This window comes from Daphnia pulicaria, chromosome 1 (genome assembly GCF_021234035.1).
Source record: "Daphnia pulicaria isolate SC F1-1A chromosome 1, SC_F0-13Bv2, whole genome shotgun sequence".
NCBI lineage: Eukaryota > Metazoa > Arthropoda > Branchiopoda > Diplostraca > Daphniidae > Daphnia > Daphnia pulicaria.
The window spans coordinates 28,490,214-28,513,237 of record NC_060913.1 but is presented as its reverse complement, the minus strand read 5'-3'; the positions used below and the strand labels follow the sequence as shown (position 1 = coordinate 28,513,237).

The 23,024-nt window shown below is 39.3% G+C and overlaps 6 protein-coding genes, 1 long non-coding RNA gene and 1 other non-coding gene across 10 annotated transcripts; 3 read left to right on the top strand and 5 right to left on the bottom strand.

Annotated features, from left to right (window-relative positions):
* Nucleotides 1-3,736: 3,736 nt before the first annotated feature.
* Nucleotides 3,737-22,662, top strand: LOC124313038. The gene is made up of 4 exons (XR_006910667.1): nt 3,737-3,747; nt 16,265-16,270; nt 21,122-21,127; nt 22,559-22,662. It is a non-coding gene; the product is annotated as an uncharacterized LOC124313038 (long non-coding RNA).
* On the bottom strand, nt 4,775-6,989 carry LOC124312970. Its single transcript, XM_046777593.1, has 7 exons — nt 6,818-6,989; nt 6,674-6,727; nt 6,261-6,595; nt 5,981-6,196; nt 5,550-5,828; nt 5,279-5,458; nt 4,775-5,194 (listed from the first exon to the last, which is right to left on the bottom strand). Exons 1-7 carry the CDS (start codon nt 6,876-6,878, stop codon nt 4,919-4,921), a joined length of 1,401 nt encoding a protein of 466 aa, XP_046633549.1. The 5' UTR covers nt 6,879-6,989; the 3' UTR covers nt 4,775-4,918.
* LOC124312984 (sulfotransferase 1E1-like) lies at nt 7,419-9,565 on the bottom strand. The gene is made up of 7 exons (XM_046777619.1): nt 9,144-9,565; nt 8,964-9,063; nt 8,720-8,873; nt 8,446-8,572; nt 8,171-8,265; nt 7,862-8,042; nt 7,419-7,772 (listed from the first exon to the last, which is right to left on the bottom strand). The coding sequence occupies exons 1-7, from the start codon at nt 9,400-9,402 to the stop codon at nt 7,648-7,650; spliced, it is 1,041 nt and encodes a 346-aa protein (XP_046633575.1). The 5' UTR covers nt 9,403-9,565; the 3' UTR covers nt 7,419-7,647.
* Nucleotides 10,574-11,335, bottom strand: LOC124313016 (luciferin sulfotransferase-like). Its single transcript, XM_046777682.1, has 4 exons — nt 11,216-11,335; nt 11,062-11,156; nt 10,778-10,958; nt 10,574-10,705 (listed from the first exon to the last, which is right to left on the bottom strand). Exons 1-4 carry the CDS (start codon nt 11,226-11,228, stop codon nt 10,596-10,598), a joined length of 399 nt encoding a protein of 132 aa, XP_046633638.1. The 5' UTR covers nt 11,229-11,335; the 3' UTR covers nt 10,574-10,595.
* Nucleotides 11,375-14,001, top strand: LOC124313000 (CUB and sushi domain-containing protein 1-like). Of its 3 annotated transcripts, none has more exons than XM_046777669.1 (5): nt 11,375-11,842; nt 11,926-12,911; nt 13,005-13,253; nt 13,317-13,495; nt 13,552-14,001. In XM_046777669.1, the coding sequence occupies exons 3-5, from the start codon at nt 13,016-13,018 to the stop codon at nt 13,747-13,749; spliced, it is 615 nt and encodes a 204-aa protein (XP_046633625.1). In that variant the 5' UTR covers nt 11,375-11,842; nt 11,926-12,911; nt 13,005-13,015; the 3' UTR covers nt 13,750-14,001. The 3 variants fall into 3 exon arrangements, with proteins under 3 accessions (XP_046633625.1, XP_046633608.1, XP_046633616.1); XM_046777652.1 differs by having other exon boundaries at nt 13,001-13,253; XM_046777660.1 differs by lacking the exon at nt 11,375-11,842 and having other exon boundaries at nt 11,922-12,911; nt 13,001-13,253.
* Nucleotides 14,034-14,715, bottom strand: LOC124313024 (glycine-rich cell wall structural protein-like). Its single transcript, XM_046777692.1, has 4 exons — nt 14,605-14,715; nt 14,402-14,522; nt 14,221-14,296; nt 14,034-14,127 (listed from the first exon to the last, which is right to left on the bottom strand). The coding sequence occupies exons 1-4, from the start codon at nt 14,620-14,622 to the stop codon at nt 14,094-14,096; spliced, it is 249 nt and encodes an 82-aa protein (XP_046633648.1). The 5' UTR covers nt 14,623-14,715; the 3' UTR covers nt 14,034-14,093.
* On the top strand, nt 16,206-16,278 carry Trnak-cuu. Its single transcript has one exon. It is a non-coding gene; the product is annotated as a tRNA-Lys (tRNA).
* On the bottom strand, nt 17,225-20,920 carry LOC124312956. Its single transcript, XM_046777567.1, has 4 exons — nt 20,673-20,920; nt 20,339-20,609; nt 18,859-20,262; nt 17,225-18,789 (listed from the first exon to the last, which is right to left on the bottom strand). The coding sequence occupies exons 1-4, from the start codon at nt 20,889-20,891 to the stop codon at nt 17,492-17,494; spliced, it is 3,192 nt and encodes a 1,063-aa protein (XP_046633523.1). The 5' UTR covers nt 20,892-20,920; the 3' UTR covers nt 17,225-17,491.
* Nucleotides 22,663-23,024: the final 362 nt, after the last annotated feature.

Below are 23,024 nucleotides of genomic sequence, written 5' to 3'. Positions count from 1 at the left end.
AATCTGACGTAGAATAGAGTATTGACGACGCCCACCAAAGTAGTGAAGAAAATGAAGAAGAGGAAAACGTTGACAACACTGACGAGGAGCAGTTATTTGTAGATACCGATAGTGATTCAGGTACTGGCATCCTCAGATAAAGTTTTTGAGTCCCAAGGTCTTTAAAGGAACGCCGGAAGATAACGCTTTCGACTGGCTTGAGCGTTACGAGTCAACTGGAGCGTACAATCAATGGAGCGATACGGAGCTACGGGCAAATTTAAGCATGTATCTGGATGGATTGGCAAGGAAATGGTTCTTGTGCTCCACATTTCCGATGAAGTGGCTAGACTTACGAACACTACTCAGGTCCTCCTATAGCCCACAAAGGGGGGCGTTGGGTCCTCCCGCGCCAATCAACATCGTGTCCCAGCTATTAGCCGAGACGACGGTAGATTCATCGAAACAAGACGAGATAAAGGAGCAACCTATCCTCAGAATGGATTTCAGCAAGCTGATCAGAAAAGAAGTCACTTCGTTCGCGTTCTTCCACTGTAACACCCGCTGAACTGGACTTGCTGATGTCAGACGGCGACGTCGACGAATACATCGCCAATCCGGCCAGCCATCACACGTTGACTCACGATTTCTACGATGAAGTAGCTACATTGGCCAAACTTGTTCGCCGTTTCCAACTACATTCGGGACATTCAACGGCCAGAAGGTTTGAACGGTCGCACGTATCGCCCGCTCCAACCGGTGGCGACCACGGATCCCATTCCAATTCCCGCTCCGCGTATTACATTGAGTCGTCTATTGGAAGCATTCCTCCAAATAATTAGATTTATTGTTAATATCGAATTAACTTTTAATTCTACGATATGCGAACATATCATTTTTCTTGGTTTGTTTCTGTTTTTCAAATGTGTTTTTCGCCGACTTTTTCGTTAATTTTAGGTTGGTTTAAACTACTCCAACTTTCATTTTTTTGTCTCCTCCATATTTTTACTCCTCCTCTTTTTGTCACCTTTCCTTGTAGCCAGTAGTAAAAAACAAAAAATTTGTTTTAATGTAATAAAAAAAAAAGAATCACCTTGTCTACACCTTCTTTAAGTTGGCTACCGCCCCAAATTCTCTCTTGTGATCTTCTTCGACTATCTACTATAAATATCGTTGTAAAATCTTTTCTTTCTTCACTTCGCTACCACCTATTTTACCCTATTCATCATGGCCGGACGTGGTCGACTTCTTCTTGGACCTGACTTCGTCCACGACGAAGTGGAACTCACTACGCCACCAGCAGTTGGCGGAGTAATTGAATGGCCTCTTCCTAGGACCGAATACCGAAGTTATCCGTCGGATGACTTACAATCTTCACCGTCTCCATCGAACGATCCGGAGCCGGAACCTGGGACATCGACTTCGTCCACTTCTCCTGACGACCAGACAACACGGGGCGTCAAGCGACCGTCTACAGCGCGCTTTTCTAAAGTTAAATACAACCGTGTTGTATTCTCGCCTCTCCCTTATTCATCGGACGACGACGATGAACCTTCCCCGGTTCCGATCTCGAAAAATAGGACTCGACCGGTCATGGCTGTGGTCCCCTCCGTGAGACCGCGGGCTCCACGACCCGTTTCCACCACCGTCCAGACGCCGGAGCAACAGCCTGCCGCCCCTGCCGGCCCAGCAGCTCCCCAGCAAAACACACGTCCGACGCCAGAAAACAATATGGCCCTTGCACTAGACCATCTCAACTTACTAAAGCAATACATCATCGACCAGGAGGAACTCAAACAGCGATATTTTTCTGATGTTCGCAGCCTAAACCGTCGTTATGGAGACGACAAATAATTGCGAACTTGTAATTCTGTCACATTATTGTATTCTTGTATTCACCTTCTAGTGTTACTCAATATATCCTTCCACAAAAAAATTAAATACCTTCATGTCAACAAAAAAGTAAAATGAAAGAAAGAATGTAAGAATGAATGAAGGAAAGAATGTAGGAAGGAAGGAAGGAAAAAAAAGAAAGAAAGAACGATAGAACACAAAAAAAAGAAAGATTTCTCTTAATTGTTACTGTAACAACTCGTAAATTTTGTCTATAATGGAATTTCCACTTCTTTTCCCTTCAACATCTGACAATCTGCTGATTTTTCGCACCTCAATATGGGAGATGGCTATACGGATCACCTACGTTTATTTTTCCCCGTATTTCTTTTCTTTTTGTGATCTTCTTATTATTTTTCACGCCTCCCCGCTCGACTATTTTCTTCGTGATCAGCTGTCATCAACACCAAACCTTTTCTTTTAATATATGTCGCAATATATGTCGATCGACTTCAGCTAAACTATAAATACTGTTGTTAAATCATTTTCCAATCAAAACAAACTCATTCCATTTTTTCATCATGGATGGACGAGCTTGCTATCTTCCGACACCTGATTTCGCTTATAGCGAGACCAACCCAAATTTACCACCCGTGGTTGGCCGTACCGTCCGGTGGCCTCTCTTTCGGCCGCAAAATTACGTTTACCCATCAGACAACACGGAAACTCCGCCGGTTCCGGCGGCCTTCACCCACCTCTGTTATTCAACTCAACGGCAGAGTGATGGCGGTAACCCAATCCGTACGACAGCGGATACCATCAAGAATCGCTCCAACCATCATCCAGGCACCTTCGGAACAATTGACTTCCCATCCTGTCTGTCCGACGGTAAACCAAAACCGTCTGCGCCCATCGGCGTTAGACTGCCCGGCCCTTGCACTGGAGCAGCTGACATTGCTTCAACGAATATCAGCCGTCGATGAACTTATAAATCTTTTTAATTTGTCAAAAATTTGTCCTTAATTTTCCACTTCTCTCGACACACTCCTCCCGCTCGTCGAAAGCTGAAAAGCTACTGAATCCGATATTTTCCATCGCACCACTCTGTTTATTTCCTTCGCGCTCTCATCCACCGATAAATTCGCAAAAATATGTCTAACTCCCCAGACATCTACAATCTCCTTCATCCTCGCTGCTGTTTTTCTTCTCCGTATTTAGGAAAAACATTTTTTGGGGAAAGGTAATCATCGGGTGTCCCCAATATATAGTGTTATAATTAACACTTTCCTTATGATAAAATGTGTTTCTTTTTTTCGCCTTTCGCCGCCTCTCTCTTCTTGCCTTCCTCTCATTATTTTTTACTTGCTTGTGTGATTTTTTATTTACATGCTTATAATGCGCATTGCTTAAATATAGCTACATTGTAGCTAACTTTAAACTGCTATTAGCATTCGCCGTAGATTTCGAACAAAACAGAATCTGCCAACCAGTCAAACGTTTTACAAAACAATATCACACCACAAAATTCAATTAGCCCGTCAAATAAAAGACGAACTGATTAAATCTTGTATTGAAATTGTTTTGTAAAAACGTTGCAGCAAGATTAATTGTTGATAACGTCGAATAATTAAACAAAGAAATTTTTGGTGCAAATTTTATATGTAGAACTGTTTGCGCTGCAGTGAGCCAAGCGACTGAATGCAAAATAGTCAAGAGGGCGCCTTATATAGCCCTACAGTTGGTATGCTGACTTATATATGGTGCGTCTCTTTCGTATCTATACAAAAAAGAAAACGATTTCGTTCCAGGAAATCATTGGTTCTCCATTGGGAAAAGTTGTTTTCTTTAAGAAAATGTCACCTTTAGGCCTATATCCGTGTGATATTTTGCAGCTTTGTAGCTATTATTACGGTTTCACACCTGTAAGAATTCTGAGTAGCTCTTCAATCACTATTCTGAAGAAAATCTCGAATTTTCTTTACTAATATTATTGTATGCTGGTAGGCCTATCCACACTTTTGATTACTAGACCTTGGGCTACTCCAGCCTAGTTTGCTTCGCATTTTTTTCAGCAGCGTTCAGTAGACAGGATATTGTGCTCGATTGTCTCTCTAAATTGAAGAAATCAATTCGAGTGTATGTGTTTCTTGACCATGCAGCACTCCGGCCTAGCTGGCCTTTAAAATTATTGCGAATTTTTTCCTGCTTTGTGGTGTTGATTTCGATCCAAATATGTCTATTTAGTATTTACAAGGTTTATATACGTTATTGTTCGGGGTTATGGGCATGTACAACAGAGATTTTTAACCAAATCACACGCCAAACATGCATGCAATCTAGGCCGTGGGGTTTATATCTATTTTGACTGCCAATGGTTTGTTGCTGACGATTAGATAACAAGAAAGTAAAAATACCTCTATATACAGTCGCGGCTGAAAGTTTCTATACGTGTAGCTCAAAAATACGCCTTTTTACTGTGTATTGGCGGATGGTGTCAGCCTATGATAGAGGTTGAGTTACCTTATTTGCTCGATTTTCTCTAGTTTTACCCCCTACCCCCTTACACCTCCGACAATGATTTGTTGGCGCGGCTTTCTAAACTATGGGTAACCGTGGCCGATAATCAGACAGTTGCATCAATGCCCAATATTCGAGCAATAGCTCTTAAATTAAAGGGTGATATGACAGGGGATTGATCAGGTTGTTGCTGTGACAATTTCTGCATCGATTGGTGTCATTTTAGCATTAGGCAATAGGATTGCGTTAAGTTTGCGTTATCGCGGGTAAATTAGTAATCGATGTTAAGAGGAAGAGTTAAGTAAAGAAGGGCGGTAAAAAATAAAGAAACGAGCAAATAAGGTAGCTCAACCTCTACCATAGGCTAACACCATCCGCCAATACACAGTAAAAAGGCGTATTTTTGAGCTACACGTATAGAAACTTTCAGCCGCAACTGTATATTACGCAGTTTAATTTCCCACATTGACGGTTGGACACTTGCGTAAGAATTGCGTTATTTTAGCTATGGATCTATACTATAAACTTTCAAGACTGCAAAAGCAGCAGCATCATATTTAATAAAATAGTGTCATTTAATAAAATTAGCCTACTGCACGGTCAACTGACCAAGAATATTAAAACGAGTTGACGTTTCTTGAATGCCGTTTGCGTTAGCGAACAGTATGCGGTAGTTAGGGTTACTCGATATTGAAGAAGAAGCGTCAAGGAGATTCAAAATGACGTCATACGAGCCCACGGATTGCGCAGATGGAACAGTAAATGATAAGCCGACGGATACCAACAGACCTGGAGACCAACTGCGAGGGTTGGCAGTCTGGGCGAAGGTTGTCAACGCCAAGTTCACTTTGTTTCTTAAAATAACCTAATAAAATAAAAGAAGATAATTAATTCAATTCATTTGAACAAATTTTCTTGAATTAAAAATAAAAAGGCTGCGTCGGCTAACTTGAACAGGACGAGGATTGTAAATCGGTGCCACGCCCGTGTTTTTAATGCTGACTGTGGCGCAATAGGTCTGGCCTCTCGTCACCAAAGATGGAAAAGTTCCGTTGATTAATTCAAAACGATAACCCATTAAATTGGCAATCTGGTTATAACAGCCGGCAGTCTTCCATCCGTTAATTACCTTTTGAACAATTTCAATGGGTTATACGAGTTAAATGCATCTGCTGATTAATTTAAATGCTCGTCATTTCAATATAAAAAGCCTTGATTACCGTGGGGTGGTATTCGACGTTAAGATAACTAAATCGTTGTTTGTTGATTTGATTCACGCCACCGGTGCACCCCGTTAGACTGTTCGATTCACAGGATTCTCCTCCAACGATGACGTAACGACCCTCGTTGGTTAGCCAAGTCCTCTGAGCATCGCTTTCAAATGTCCCTTGGTCTTGAGAAGACGCCATGAAGCAATCGTTATGTATGCCGATCCTCGCGCACATGTTGGATGCGTTAAATGCTTGAGACGGTGACAGATTGGCTGTACCACAGAATTTCTTAAAATATACAAAAACATTTTGGCTTCTTATTATTCCTTCCGCTTGCATAAATTGGTGCATATAATAATTAATAATCAGCACAGTTATAATGCTTCTTTTATGTCATGACATAAAGAATAAAAAGGCTTATACCTTATATAGGCCTATACCTGCTTATAAGTTGGAGTCCGAAGTTGGACCATCCGGCTGGTTGGAACAGCTTTCATTAGTGCGGACAATATCGTGTTTCGGCTCGTCTGTTGGGTAGCAGTTGGCTCGTACCATGCTCCGCCACTCATCGGTGTAGCGTAATTATTTGAGTAATACCATTCACCCCAGGTGCCAATGAATCCTGCTTGAACGGTAGCGATGACATCGCTATTGGCCTAAAATATTGCATACACATTAAATTATTTAATAGTCGTCATAATCCAGAGGTCTCATTTTTACCTGCAGATATGGTTTTAACTGGTCGATGTGCTTGATAAGTTGCGTAAGGGCCGCATCGTTCATGTTTCCCTCCGTCAGAGTGTAGCTGAAGCGAACGATAGCTTTCATGCCAGCAGAACGTAGCGTCTGGAAATCGACCGTCAGTTTGCTCAAAATCGTTGAACTGATGTTGCTAGTGACAAAATTGTCTAGGACGTAATTGATGTGAACGAGGGTGACATTCTCGCTAGTTCTCCATTGCTGCAAAGTAGACAGGCTTATCGCCTGATAGTTCGAAAAAAATATCTCGTATCCGTGGTAGAATCCCTTCTCCGGATTGGCCAAGACAAAAGTATCTTAAAACGGATGATGTAACACAAAATAAAATATTGTTCTATCACATTGGCCTGACAAACTTCATATCAAATAATTACCTTTCATAGATGTGAACGTTTTAGACGTTCCCACGCAGGCACAAGCAGCTTTACCTGCAATAAATTATTTTGTCTGTGGTTTATACCATTTATTATAGAAACAGTCTGAATTATTTATACAATTATCCTAGATTAAACACTTACCAGCTAGAAGAGAAAGTACAACAATATTCATCCAACTAATTGAATGGCCCATTGTTACCATTTCACCTTACGCTGAATTCAATTTCGAAGATTAGACCTGTGCAGGGTGATTTCCTTTGGATCCAACTGTGTAGACGTGAGTGGCTCTACTCAGTTCAGTGTTCAATGAATATATATATAACGCAGTATATTATTAGCTTTACACAGCGCATCTGTCGTAATAAGTTCGTTGCACGAAAGCCAACAAAAGCTGAAGTGAATCACACATCTGTGCTGGGAAAATGTGGAGTGACAAACAAAAACCTAACTGACGGAAATCGTGACGATCACCATTTCCACATCAGCCACACTTATTGCCATATACATATGTTGTCAGTAGGCTATGTGTGATGAAAAATATATGTGCTGCTGCAACATTATTTAGTTTATTTATATGGGAAAGAATTATTATTCTAAATATTCATAAATGAAAACTAGACAACTAATCTCGTAATTTTGATGCATCTGAATTAGGCCTATTAAAGGTGAAAAAACAAATTTTTTTTATAGTCCGCATATGTGTAATAATTTGCTGTTATTCCGAATATTTTTAAGCATTTTCGTACTGTGATGAAACTGAAAAGTATATCGCTTCGCAGCGGTAATCATTAATTTTTCTCGAGTTTGTACATAGTCAAGTGTCAAATAATTACTTTTTAAGCCATATAATAGGATACAGCTGCTATTTGTCTTCATATTAGTGAGAGATGAAGCTTCAACGTCATCTTTCAGACTTTAGTGTATTTCGTAGAAGTGAAAAACAAAATAGAAACAAATAATATTTTCCGTTTTTAATCTTGCTTTTCTAACTCCATTTCGAATCTCAAATCAGTTTCTGCCAAGTTCGCTTCAACCCAGCCATCGATGCGACGGTTTAATTCGGGGCTAAAGTGATTTTTCCAGTCACCTGTTTTACCTTTAAATTTTTTTTTTCACGATTCATAATTAGATTTGTAAATGATAAAGTCTACGATAGAATTTTCCGTCGTGATATTTGTTGTATACCTTTCCGAATGAAGGCTCCGTCTTGGTTCATGAATCCGATTTTCTTTCCGATTTCAAAGTTGACTGATTCATTTTTGGAAATGTTGTCGAATTTCAGATGCTCCAAAAGTTTAATCATTTTCTCCTCGGTTAGTGGTTTCCCCAGAAATTTGGCCACCTTTTCGACTTCACCACGCAGATCCTGTATAGAAAATAATTTTTTTTAAATAAAATATATTGGGCTATTCTGCATTCTCATTGATTTATTCTATTAAACTGCACTATATTTACCGTCATCAGTCAACGATTGCAAACAGTTCTATTTTGTACCTTTTTCATGTCTTCATAGAATATGAAAAGCATATTGGGGTGACTGCGCTTAGTCCAAGCGTCCAAAATGTGCGGAAAATACGGGCAGAATATTACTGTATTTAAATGAGCAACAAAAATAAGGTTTATAACCAAAAAGAAAGAAATTTAAAAACAAAATACTTATTCAAGCTTTCATCAAATCAAACACAAAGGCCTGCAGGCCGTTAGTTATTTAGAATGAAGAGAAATATGCGACAACCGAGTTATTATTAGAAGCCATCAAGTTATAGCACCTTGATCCTTCATGAAATAGTCGGCGAAATTTTCAAGGTTTCCGTCACAACCTTGCATCTTCATGAGCTTGTGATGGTGGTAGAACGAAACAATGACGTCTTTGGGATTCCGAGCTACGTACACCACCTATTAAATTCAACGTAAAATTTTAATGACATTTTTTAATCATTTCTAAATATTACACTAGTGGCACAACACCAAGAGGAACAATTATTTGACGTAAGACAATTATCCCTGTTAATTATATTTCCTATAAACGTAACATTTCCATACCTTGCATGTGTCGAGCAATTTGGGCGGAAGTAAAAAGAATGGAAGGTGACTCTTGATGACTCTCGGCGAAGTCATTTGATCAATAGCGCTTACAGGAGGCATAAATTCAAACATCTCCGGCGGAGAGGACTCCATACTTTCGACGCGAGACACTCTGTATACATATCGTTCAAAAAATAACGACTGATCACTCAAGCACTAGGCCTATTGGGATTATTATACATTAAAGAAAATTGTATTATACTCGAGAAACGGAGCTCGAACGGTCAGCGGTGATTGTTTCGCCAGTTCGGCGTCGCAATCGTTGATCAACATCCAAACCATTTCCTGAGTCCAAGTGGTTCCTTTATTGATGAAAAAAAAAATTATTGATAGGTAACATTTAAAACTTCAATCAATTGACAATAAGTTGGATGATTTTTACCACATTTTGGGAAGGTAACCACCCAGGCATCGTCTTTTCTGATCTGGAAATCAAGAAATTCGTCGTAATGTCGACCGAATTCCGGAGTGAGGACGAATCCGCCGGGTTCGCTCCGCGCTAAACCTTCAGAGAGGATGATATTGTCGGTAAACGGAGCAGTGTTGGATTCAGGTATGGAATGGAACTGAAATTTGGGGACCGATTTTTCTTTCTCTTGATCGACAATCGCTTCAGATATTTTCTGCACTTCTTCAGTCATGGTGGTAATTGAATATTTTATCGAATAAAAATTAGCGGTTATGTGTCCGGTGTTATGTTACAAACTGCACTGCGATTTTATAGGCTTGGGGAGGCTCGTTATTACGATTTTGGTCGCATGAAAATACAATTTATCTGATAAGGTTTTATCTTTTGGGATGATGAGATTAGTTATCGGTGACTGTTAAATTCAACGTCGAACAGCAAATAAACTCTATAGCCTTTCATAAAAAATTTTTTTTTTAATGCTTTTTTAAAAATGGAAAAGTACGCTGCAGAGCTGCACGTCAGCGATCCGGAATTTTTTCTTGTTGCACTAGTTGTGGCGGCCAACGAACTGAAACACAGTAAGTGTTAAGCTTTTCACCATTATGGCTTGCTTCGCTTGCATATTTGACAACTTGACAGATGTGGCAGATGTGGCAAGGGACGACAAGGTTACGCAACTTGAAAAAAAGGGACTAAACGAGGAAGAAAAACGGCGCCAAAACGAACAATCCAATAAAATGGAAAAAGCTTAACGCCAATAAGATATTGAGAAAGAGGTGGGTAAAAGAAAAGGAGAGAAAGGCAAGAAAAAAAGATCAAAATTGCCGCAAAATTTGGAAAGGGACCGCAAAAGGGCCCAGAGGTGAACCAGGTGATGACCTTGCCGATCCAGGTGTTTGGAGAAAAAATAGGATACGTTTGCCTTTACTCATTTGACATTGAGACCCAGCTGAGACGTTCAAAGAAAAAATCTAGAATGAACATTTTACAACGAAAGGGCGTGGTTTTTGGCTTGAGGGCATATTGGTGAAAGTCAAATCTAATCAAGTCGTCAAGTTTCTGTCTTGATACTTGATAGTAACAAGTGCGTATTTCAGCGAGCTTGATTTTATCAATCAGTGGTCGGAAAAGACTTTTTCCCTTATTTATCTCAACGTGAATCTGCCAATGCATTCTAGTCAAGGTAATTATTTTAACAGTTTTTATTCTGTTCATACAATCAGTTGTTTTTCTGTCAGACCGCCCAGACCACAATCAGACTCTAGTTTTATGCGCACTGTAAAATTTAGCCAGGGATTAGCTATTAAATAACAGTCGTTTGTATTTTAGACATTTTGAGTAAAGACTTATATTTTTACAGACGTACACTTTGGACGTGATAAATCTGTCAGTTACTTGGAATGGGTGACTCCAGTTATTCACTGATTATGCAAAGTGGAAATCGGTGCCCTCCAGGTTTTTGTCGATCCATTCTTCAATGCGACGATTCATTTCCGGACTAAAGACGTTCTCCAAATCTTCCGGTTTGTTACAATCTGCCATTAATTAAAACCAATTTTTATTTTAAACATACGCTATTATTTAAATTTGTTGAGTTATGTCGTTACGCAGAGAACGTTGGTCAGGTTTCTCCAATAGGCCGATACTTTTAGCCATTTTTTCGTAGTTGATGCATTCGTTGTTGGCGAAAGTTTCCAAGTTCAGATGCTCACATACATCCGCTAGCTGTTTCTCCGTTAGTTTTTTCTTGAGAAATTTGGCTATTTGTATCACTCCCTCGCGCAAATCCTATCAATAAATATCCAGAAATGGTTCTTAGAAACAGACTGTTTGGGCCTATTAAATATTAAATAATGCCGATAATGCTATTGTTTTAAATATAGTCTTCTACCTTTCTTAGATCTTCGTAGAACAGGAACAACATATTGGGATGATTGCGTTTAGACCAAGCGTCCAGAACGTGAGGGAAGTACGGCGAGTAATAAACTGTCAAGTGTAAATAAAATAATAGCTGAGCTAGTTATAAGTTTAGTATTACGCTATACCTTCATCGTTCATGAAGTATTGGGCGAAAAGTTCCACATCTCCGAGGAAGCCATGCCTATTGAACAGTTTGTGGTGATGAAAGTAGGAAACAATCACATCCTTAGGGTGCCGCACGACGTAAATGATCTAAAAAAGAAATCAATCAAATCAGAATCTTTTCAGTTTGTGTATAACTCGGCATATTAACCAATACTCAATCTTAAGAAATATTTTTACAAGCTTATATCAATTATACTTTTGAGATGTCAAGAAGTTGAGGATGTAGAAGGCTAAATGGCAAGTGGCTCTTGATGACCCGAGGCGACGGAATTCTCTCGATGACGTTCACTTTGGGCACCATCACATGCACTTCCGGCGGAGCACTCTGCAATGAGGCTATGCGAGACGCCCTTTCATGTAAAAAAAAATTTGAATGGTTTAATTTAATTTGCGCGCGTAAAATAAAAATAGTTTCCTATAATCGATTCAAATCGTTTGAAATTTTGGCGGTTTTTTTAAATAATAATCAAACTGACTCGAGGTATGGAGAACGGATAAACAATGGATTTCTCCGGGCGACTTCTACGTTGCAATTGTTGGCCACCATCCAAACTAGTTCTTGAGTCCATGTCGTCCCTTTAATTTTGGTAAAACAAAACAACAAAATTCCCGCTTGCATTTCTTTTAAAAAATAATAAAATGCCAAATCGACCATGCATACCACATTTAGGAAATGTCAGCATCCAGACGTCATCTTTGCGCGGTTGGAAGTAGAAGAATTCGTGAGCGTGATGGCCGAACTCTTGAGAAATGACGAATCCTCCCGGTTCGCTGCGGGCAACGCCTCCTGCGTAGTGAGGGAAATGGTCGGTGAACGGGCCAGCGAGCTTTGATTGCGTGATCAAATTGAATTTCACTCGGTGCGCCGATTTCGAATGCCGTCGCTTGTGACCTTCTACTCCCACGTCCGCCATCTCACCAAGTGGTGGACAACATGGACGATTCACAGCGCGGGCTCAACCGCTGGCGTACGAGTCAAATATAAAATTGCCTATTTGTTTTCTCATCTACGCGCAGTTCAAAGTCCCAACAGGTTTTCGAGGACGACGGCGGGAACGAGATAAAAACGTGCGCCCATTCTATCGCACAACGAGAGTGCGCATCAATATAAGAGCGGCGACAGGCCGTACCCTGTGCTCATTAGTGTCAGTTGTGGTTATCTTTGATATTTGAAAAAAAAAAGTCATTGGATTTTCAGATAGTGTATATGTACCTTTCACAGGTGTAGTGGGACACTCGATAGATTAAGAGTGAGTCTAGCTATATAACGGTACAAGCATATAGCCAAATTTCGATTTCAAAAGGGAAAAACTAAATGGGCCAGCACCGAAATGAATTCAATCTTCTAATAGCTTTAGAAATTTCAATGGTCTATCTTTTTACTTCATCTTGCGCATGAGTGCGCATATGTTAAGACGTTTGCAGTATTTGTCGACGTGTATCGGTGATTTACTGCTCATTCATTTCACGTCTGGAAGGAAGAGAACGACTCTGTTTGACAGCAATAATGTTCAGAAACGGTCGACGGACAATATCCAAGGGTTGTAGTCAATGGGACTCGACTCCTTTTGTTCATTTGAACCCGGGAGGTGTGACGTGTGGTGTGGTGAATCAATTTGAGAAATGCTATTCTTTAAATTCGTCACTTGTCTACAGGTTAGTTTAATTGAATTTGCATGTTATAATCTAAATTTCTGGCAATTCTTTAAAGTCAAAATGTGTTTTCCTCCTATATGCCATTGAAGCTAGCGCTCTATTTGATGTTTGGCGCTCTTCTCTACTTCCCGGTGCGACTGGCCAATATCAAGATGGAAATTGTCAATCTGATTGCGTCAAAATTGACTACCAGTGCAAGCGTTGCTCCGGTTGGAACTCATCCAATCATGGCGGAATCGATCGAAATAGCTGCAGCTGAAATTCAAGCTGACGAAGAGGTGTTGATAAGCGGAATTATTCCAACCGCAATTATGCTTCGCCCATTGACAATTTGCAGCACAAGTAACTATGAATCTATTTACTTGTGATGAAGAATAATTTTACTGAGAATTTAACTTATTTTAGATGGCTGTGGGACTTGTGAAAATCAAACGAGTGAAGGTGGAATTATTTCTTCTCCCGATTATCCAGAAGACTATGGCAACGACCGCGCTTGCGTTTACACCATTCGAGTGGCAAGCGATCAGAAAATTCAACTGTCTTTTACTGTGTTCCACGTCGAATTGCATTACGACTGGATTGACGTAAGTTACTGCTATTTGCTTATAAGGTCATCTGATAAAAGATTTGTTTTTTTTAGATTTATGATGGAATAACACCGTCTCAGATTTCACCGAACATTACGCTGGGTTTCTCTTTAACCGGATACGACTTATTACCGATAGAGAGGAATTCTACTTTGAACGTGATGACGATTCACTTTGTATCGGATCACGATAATTCCGAGCTTCCAATCGGGGAAATTGCTCGATGGCAAGCGAAATACACGGCGATCTGAACCAATTTGTGTGAAAAATTGACAAGGCAATTGAACAAATTTCTAATTTACTATGACTACATTTTTTTAGATTAATTAAAAAAACCTGCGTCAATTGTCAATTGGATTTCCAATAAATACCATATAAGGCGATATAAGGAGTATGCATGGGCTGCATCTAGTGTATGAAAAAAAATACCGTTAACAGAAGAAACAATTTTGAACTTGAAACCAGAGAAATAAAATCAACAACGGCCAAACTGGATGTAGTATCCGTCAAGCTAAAACATAAAAAAAATTTTTTCCCAGGAGTTTTCCATGCCTTAGTGTCCGTGAATAATTTGCAGTCGAGACTGCTCATCCGCTTATCCGTAATAATGGTGACCTCCTCCGTAATGTCTTCGTCATGTTGATGAAACAAAAAAAAAAAATTACATTAATTATTTAAATTTATCTATTAAAAATTTTGAGGGTACGAAAGTTTAAAATTACCCGCCGTATCCGTGTCCACCATATCGGCCGTAGCCTCCGTGATGGCCATGACCGCCGTAATGATGGTGGTGATGACCTGTAAAAAAACAAGTTATAATTAATTCATTATTATTCAACACCCAAAAAATAGTAAAGAGATTCAAAAGGTATAAAACGACATTTCAATCTAATATTTTTTTACCTCCGCCGTGTAAAAGCTTTTTAGCTAGCAGGAGACCCAAAATGGGAGAGCGTTTCTGACGTTCATCAGCCTCTGCTACCAGTGCGACAACCACCAGCACAAACAGCAAACCGAAAAACACCTTCAGAATAATAATGAAATCCAAAAAAATTCAAAAACCGTCCCAAAAGAGCTGAATTGATGAAAATGAATTCAACACTCACCAAACTTCGACGACTCATCTTGATTGGATATAACGTTTGTAAAGGTCGGAGCAGATGTGGCGTTTGCTGCCGAGCTGTTACGTCCTTTTATACACAACACAGACATACGTCAGGTGGCATAGCGGCCAACGTGTCTCATACGCACCAGGAGCGAATAGAGGGTCATTCACACACACACACACACAAAAGAACTGGTGGTTTAAACCGGCTATGCACGAAGAATGCAGGTTCTTCCCCTTTTACAAAAATACAAAAAGTATACCAAGGATTTTAAAAATTCAAGGTCTTTATATACATACTCCCATCCGGCACGAAGTTGCAGGTTTTTTTCTTCAATATACAATAAGTATTTAACCAAGTTAGAGACATTCGCAGCATCATGTGACGACAGCTGCCTCACGTTTTTGGCTGACCGTCCGCTCGGTCGGATTATATTTTACGCAATTTCTTATAAGCGCATCAAGTGATGGATTTTCCCCACTTTTGCATCATACGTATAGTGCAACACAATAACAATATTCTTCCGTCACGCTTCAACTTGTTTATTCGAGGAATGACCATCATTATTAGCTGCCACTGCATTTTTCGATTTCCGCTTGGTGGATAAGCGTGCCCACCGCCATAACCAAGAATGCATTTAATATTATTTGATGTGTATATTTTTGAGAATACTGAACGTAGTTTTCCGTTGTTATAATGGTGTTCGGGTCAATCAAATGTGTAAAACCAGCACTTGTCTAATGCCAGAAATCAACAAGCGGTTCTTTGGTTATTTGAAAAAAATATGGAACTGATGGCCGCTGCTGGCGAGGGGAAAATTTTGGTATTCCATCATGTGTCGACGACCGGTTGAACCAGCTCAGCCAAAAACCGACTTATTACCAGGCCCATCTGTTGTGTGTATGTACGTAGTTTGTCTCTAGCTGGAAAAGCCGAACATTTATTTTTGTTTCGAGAATGAAAGATGACGTCATAATTAAAACTTCAGTTTGCGCTCGTTAATCCTGGATCCACGGTCGCCCTTGAATGTTTAGAGAGCATCTTCAAAGCATAACGTGAATATTGAAATATATTAGACCTTGAAGATTTATGCGCACATAAATGCAATACGCTTTAGAATGTAACAAACGTTTTACGGTAAAATGCTGACTGCATTATATATACGAGCTATTATCGTATGCAAACGTTTCTTCGAGCTTCTTATGTTTCCCATTTAAAGAATTGAGATAGCAGCCTAATCGGAAAAAAAGATCTTGATGCCTTATACCTTTTAAGGCTGCACCTTAGAAAAATCGAGAAAAATAAATGGTAATAGCAACCGGGATAAACACGTAGCTCGGGCTTCAATAGCGATGCAATCTTCTGAATCAAGTTAACTTGCTACGACCCAAAGCAGTAAGGGAATTGAAATTTGGTGATTCATTTTTTTATAATGTCGCACTGATTAAAAGATAGATGAATAGATCACTTTGTTTATTCACGCAAATTTCTTCAAAGCGCGATTTTACATATGTTACCAAGAAAAATTCACCAATTCAGTGAAGGAATTCACATTTTCAAGCTTTAGGTATTTATGGTTTAAAATTAAACATTTTCGACATGCCCGGCTAGCTCAGTCGGTAGAGCATGAGACTCTTAATCTCAGGGTCGTGGGTTCGAGCCCCACGTTGGGCGAATTCTTTTTCTTTTTTCTAGCAACTTAAACAATCCTTTTCAAAAATATGTCGATTTCTTAGAAATCTATAAAATTCAAGTTTATCTGCGTAGTGATAAACAATTAAGCACCAAACAAAAAAGATTCTTATCGGCAATTCTTATCGGCTACACTTTTGTTTTATCGGTTTTCTTTTAGTCTTTAACATTAGTATAGTCTCTTTTCGAATATCAATAATTTTTGAATCGAAAAGTCTTTTTTAATTACATAAAGTTTCAACATGTTTCAACCTTTTTTTATATTCATTCAAGCCATAGCGAGCCATAGTGTATATTTAACTGAAGGTGTCGCAAAGCTAGCCACAGCTTTAGTCCGTTTTATTTAGCAGCGACATAAGAAAACGACAATAAGGCAATTGCAATCCCAAGAGACTAAAAAATGTGTTTAAAGAAAGGAATTTCTTTATTGCTGAAATGAAAGTTATTCTAGAAAATTATTTCGACATGATCAATAAATATTTATACCTTTATTTAGTTGGCTTGCATATAGGCTTGTTAGCTCAGTTGGTTAGAGCGCCGTGCTAATAACGCGGAGGTCATGAGTTCGATCCTCTTACGAGCCATTCCTTTTTAATTCCTGTTGAAATTTTCAGGACAAGGCATATTAACAACACGGTTACTGCCAAAAACTATTAATTCAGAATTGTTTTTATCGATGTCAAGATTACATATGAAAATCATTGATTATTTTTTCATTTAGCTTGACGGTATGGCCACAGAATAGTAGAGCTTTTAAAATATAACTTAACTTGACGACGCTAAAGCCCTATTGTTGTTTCAAATAACTATCAAGTCGACATAACGGTCAAACGTTATAAGATCAAGTCAAAACTGGCTTATTCACGAAATTCTAGACTAAATACTGAAGTTCATTTTACATAAATAAAAACAATACAAAATAATCCGATCCAAGTATCCAACTTTCTGTGTATTACTCATGACTTCACGAGACAAATTAAAACAAGCATTTATACTGAATAAAAAAACATACGTTAACGGTAATCAATTCCGGGTTATTGGCTCAACATCAAAGTTAATCAACTGAACGTAAATACTTCCAGAAGCATTAAATTACACAGTTGAATTAGAAGCATGAAGAAGGATCGAGAAGTGTAACGGTTCGGCGGGTTCGCATTAACGGTACGTTGCGTCGGCTATTGCAATCAATACAATTTCAATTTCCTGTTGAACGTCCCTGCACAAGACTACGGCGAAGTTGGTCCAGTTGTGGCAATTCGGATTTTCTCGCAACAAAATTTTTCTTCGACTGTTCGAATACATCTCGAGTCTTAGTAATCTTGCAACGGACATCAAATACCTTGCGAATCGACTTCACTTCAACGCTGAACCCATTCGAAGGTCCTTTGCTCTTTAACTCGGCAGCGAAAACACGACAATCAGCAAGTTTACGGATTTCGTGGTAGATCATACGTTTCTCAGGTGAGCGCAGAAAACATTCAATTTCAGGATAAGAGGAAAGCGATGCTTCACATTGGCACCAATTGAACACAGGCATCTTGAGAGATTTCGAATGCTCCAGCCAGTAATCAAGGATTAGAATACACGGAGTAAATACAGCAGACGACTTGACGATAGCTTGCTGGACGTCGACATTTTTCAAGAAAACGCGCACAAATTCATGACTTTTTTCGGAAACAAACGAGGCGCAAATTTTAGTCGCAAAGGTTGCCCAGAACTGGCCGTCGTTCAGTCGCAAATAACAGTGGATAATTTTCGATTTGACGCCTTCGGCATTGTTAACTAGCGAGACGAAATCTTGGTCCAAAAAGAATTTGCAGGTAAGGCGATAGCACTCGGACGATGCTCCCAATTCCCAAATGACCGGCGACGAAAGGATGATTCTCAGCAGACAAGTCTTCGAGGTCTCTGGCTCACGGCAAATGTTGGAGATAAATATCTGAAGCCATTCATCATTTCCACGCAGAACGTACAATTTCAACAAGTCGACCACCATATCTTTGATGAAACCAATGACGGTTGTTTGGTCGTCGTCGTCGTAGTACGAATTTTCCGATTGACCTTTGAAAATTTCACACTGAAGCAAAGCCTTGCACAGTTGGTCAAAGAGAAAGCGACAGGATTCGATATCCTTGAAGCGAGAAGCTAGCTGGCCTTCTAAATCGAGTAGCAGACGACACTGAAGCAAGTGATTCAGTTTGGGAAACAGGGACACGAAAGAAATCATTCTTTCACGATTGGAGGTTTGCGGGTTAGTCTCAAGTGACAGGATCAAGTTCAAAAAGGATTCGACACCGACCCGTTTCAACTTAGCTGCTTGCTCAGCTTCGATGTTTGCCAATGAAGTAGAAATTTGGTTCCCAACCATATTAGCTCCTTCCACGCAATTGACATCCAGAAAGCATTGGGCCAGTTGACATATCGGTGCTAGCTGCTTGATGACACGATGAGGAGATGTCATCTTTTTAATCAGACCCATACAGTCTTCCAAACCTGTAAAAAAGAGGAGAATGTTAGTAAATTAAGTCAAATGTTTCAAAGAAATAAAAAGACGAAACTTGCCAGTGACTTGAGAGATGAAATCGCTCATTGCTTTAGCCACTTTTTCGCTTTTGATTCCTTCGAAGGGTTTATACTTGTGGAATTTAGATTCGCGTTTAAAATCACGGCCGAGGATCTTCAAGATTTCGAGACCTTCTTCACGTGCACGCAACGCGATACAGAGACGAAGCAGTCTCGAAGTCAATTCGCCTTTCTGTTCAGCCTTTTCGACCCAATCGCCCCAAATTTTTTCAGGTTCCTCGCAGCAGACGGACATTATTTTCTTGAAATCTTCAACGGCGGTTTTCCAATTTTCTTCGGCCTCTTGAGAACCTTTTTTAGCTGAAGCCAAACTCAACAAATTTTCCACGCCGTCGAGGAGCAAATGAAGATCATAACGGCAATACATTTGGAACGATTGATGCTTCGGCCAAATCACCAAAATAAAGTTGTTTTGTGTGCTGTACAACGATCTGTCATCGTCTGTATCATTTTCTTCGTCTGAATCTTCGTCTGAACCTTCTTCGAATGAGTCTTCATAATCCGAGTCTCCAAATCCATTATCTCGCCCCAACTTCTCTACTATTTGAGCTCTTTTACTGTCAAACGTCAGAAATTTTCGAAGAGGTCCTACAAGTTGGTCCCGCCATGAAACTCCGAGGCTCAATTTCCGAGATACGTCATTCGAATCTATCCAGCGAGTAATTTCGACAGTATGCGATTCATAACGCTGACGTCCTAAATAGTCATGATTTTCGCCTTTATCCTTGACAACTGCAAGATGAACTTCGAGAAAACAGCAATTCTGAAGAATGTTGGCTAACTCTAGGTCGGCTCCCCGTAGACAATCAAACTTGAATTTCTCGACGTGATAGTTTTCGTTTAGAACGAAGTACAGGACATCATTTTCGCCCGGCTCTTCGCCATCACGAAAATCGTCGAAGTCCATTTCCAAGTTGTCAAATTCATTTTCTCCATCAGATTCGTAAGAAATCCTATAGTTCTTCGTCGCTGGCTTGTGTGCTTTTCCGGACTCAGAAACTGTCTTGCTTTCGGTTTCAGTTATGGACACGGTGCAGTCTTGACCAGTTTCAATTGGGAAGTTGATCGTTTGATGAGGGATCCAATGAGCGAGTGCCTCTTCAATATCCTTCCAGGCGACGATGAAATACGGGAAATCTTTTGAATCAACAGGTATCTTGCTATTCTTCGAGACAAGGTTGAAGACGAGGGACAGTTTCCAGCCTCGTGTAATTGGTTCTATGGAGTAATCGCAGTTACCATAAAACGCTGACAAATAGAAACTCTTGTCGCTATTTTGATGACTGTCCAACATTTTTGTTACTCCTCTAAATGTGATTGTAGCACATCCTCCCTCATGGCCATCTTCTACTGGTAATTGAAGGGTGGCTGTGCCGAATGTACCTGCATACACCAAATACCAAATATGAAAACTGATAAAATTCAACAAAGGAATACACTTTTGACTTGCTAGGATTACCTGGTTCTTTCTCAAAGTTAAAATCATGTTTGTAGTAGCCTTCAGTTTCGTACAATATCAACTTATCTAACTTTGCTTGAACATTCATCGATGCAGCTGGTAACCTCAGGTGTTGGACAATCAATGATGACAAATTGAGCTTCTCAAGAGCTGTCGAAAGTTGACTCAAAGAATCAATTTGCAATTGCTGACTTTTGGAAGGATAATTAAAGTGTTTAGATCCTTTACCACATGGTGCTTGTTCAAATATGGCTTTTAGTCTTTCAATGTCCTAATTTTTAAATTCAAAACTATTAGCTTAATTCCAATGCATTTTATGTGAAAGCAAGTTTACCTGAATAGACACCGGTATTGAAATGTCCACAAGTTCATCTAATTTCAGAGCTCTCAGTGTAAAATCTTTTGTAAGAATTTGCTTGCCAAATGAAAAACATAATTTTTTTTCTTTCTTTTGAACTTTCAGTTGAACAGCTTTTGCAAGGAGTTTTTTATCAACAAAAAACCCATTAGTTTCCTCTTCACAACCATCAGAAGTCACAGAATAGGAAGCCATCTTTACTCTTTAGTCACTGGCTAACTGGCAATCATAATGGTCATAGCCTACGTAAGATAAGGCCAGTCAATGTACATTTGCCCCTGCAAAAGTTGGGGAAGATTCCACCCACCCACCCAACCTAGCCAGAAGGCATGCTATACCTCTGACACAGCATTGCCAGTTTTGAAAGGGGATAGCCAAGGAAAGATTCGAATTCATACCTTAGCAATTTTTACAATTTAAGTAAGTAATTAGTAGCCTAGTTGGTATAGCAGTGGGTTCCCATTAGAGTAGTATTAGGTTCAAACCTGTGCCGGTCTCTATACATTTATAATCATTTTTCCTTGTTTTTCCTATATTTTTAAAATGAAATGATGGAATGCCTAGATTCTGTAAAAAATGCGAGTTTTTTTTTCATTTTAACCAAGGACTTTTCTTTGGCAAGGACTTAGAAAAAAAAAACAAATTCAGATTTTGTTTAAAAAATGAGAAAAAACTCGCATTTTTTACAGAATCTAGGCATTCCATCATTTCATTTTAAAAATCAAATGGACCAAAATGTGACTGTTATCAATAATTTGTTAAGAGCAGCTCAAGGTAAATCATTGTGGAAGTTTTAAAATATAGATTGTAATTTAATTAGTCTTATTCATTTATCCAAGGTGAGGTCAGTGTGACACTTCATGACCTTGGAGTCAAAAATTTCCCGTTCCTCTAAGAGACTAGCTTCAACTGATTCTGAAACAACTTATGCATGTATTAGTCAAGAGTCCCTTTCAGGTGCTCCCAAGACCCTTCAAATCGACAATTATCCAAATGAAGACTACATGAAGTCCTACTTCTATTGTTTAAACCTTTTTGGTCCGTTATAACATTCTATATCGTCCAAATGAACAATAAATTACGACTTCTCCTGTTTAAACCTTTGTGTCCCATTCCATCACATCCCATTTGATCCAAATGAAAAAGACTCGGCGATTGATGAAGAGAGAAAGAAATCATAAATAAAAAAATCGACAATTTTCTTAACTTTTTTTATTAATAGCAACATTCAGTTAATAATAAAACAATAAAAAAACAGACAGAAAGCAATTGAAAAAAATTACGAAAACTTTTCAATAACACTATTACGACAAAAATTACTTAAGATTCAGGACGACTTGCATAGAATTTTACAAAGACGGAAGGAAAAATTAAAAACAATACTCGTCTGCAACACCCTTCGTAGCCACGGTGCAGTACAGCAGTTTATCCGCTAGAGGCACTACAATCGATACGGGAGCTCGGGGTCAGTAGGGATAGGGCTAAAAGGATAGCACAGCATCAACCAGTGGTCTTTGTCTATGCCCAAACAAACGCCCAAAAAAATCCACATTTTTCCACATCACGATTTTTTCCGAAATTCCATGTGATTTCCCGTTCTTTTTTTGAAAAATCCAGTTTTTCCATGTTTTAAGTTTGAAAATATTTTTAGGTTAAATAGACCTCTTGCACCGTGCGGATAGCAGGATTCTTGTAGTCCGACAACGCTGCAATCCGCCATATTAATAAAACCACACCCTTTTTTTACATGGGCTCTTATGGAAGTATTTTTCAAAGTGTTTTTCTCTTAACTGGATAACAACTTCGACCAAAGAAAAATATGGAAAAATACTACATCATTCAGGTAATCCGTAGCATGTAAGTTTCCCACTATAGAGCTTTTTCCATTTGGTTCGTGTAAGTAGAGGGAAAAGTCGTGCGGCTAGTCGACTAGTGCGCACCATGGCGGGGATAGCCGAAACTTGCTGCAGACTTTGCTTGATCCGGTCATAACATCCTTGTAAGGCCATGTACTGTCATCATTCATTTTATTTCTTCATCTTCATCTGCTCCTTCTGTTACTTGCGTACTTATTGACTTAAAGCGCGGGTCTTTTATTTCGGCTGTTTTTTTCTATTTCTGGGCACGCTTCGTCTTTCCACAGCATCGTTTCAAATAGCAGTTTAAACCTATTCACATGTACGCGTTGGATATTATATGAATTGTCGGCGATGTCTACTGTCTTGTTATTATATGTTTTAATTACTCGAAAGGGTCCTTTATACTTTGAAGTAAATTTCTTACTGTCTCCGGTTTGTACTAGTACTACTACTATATCTAATAGAACTT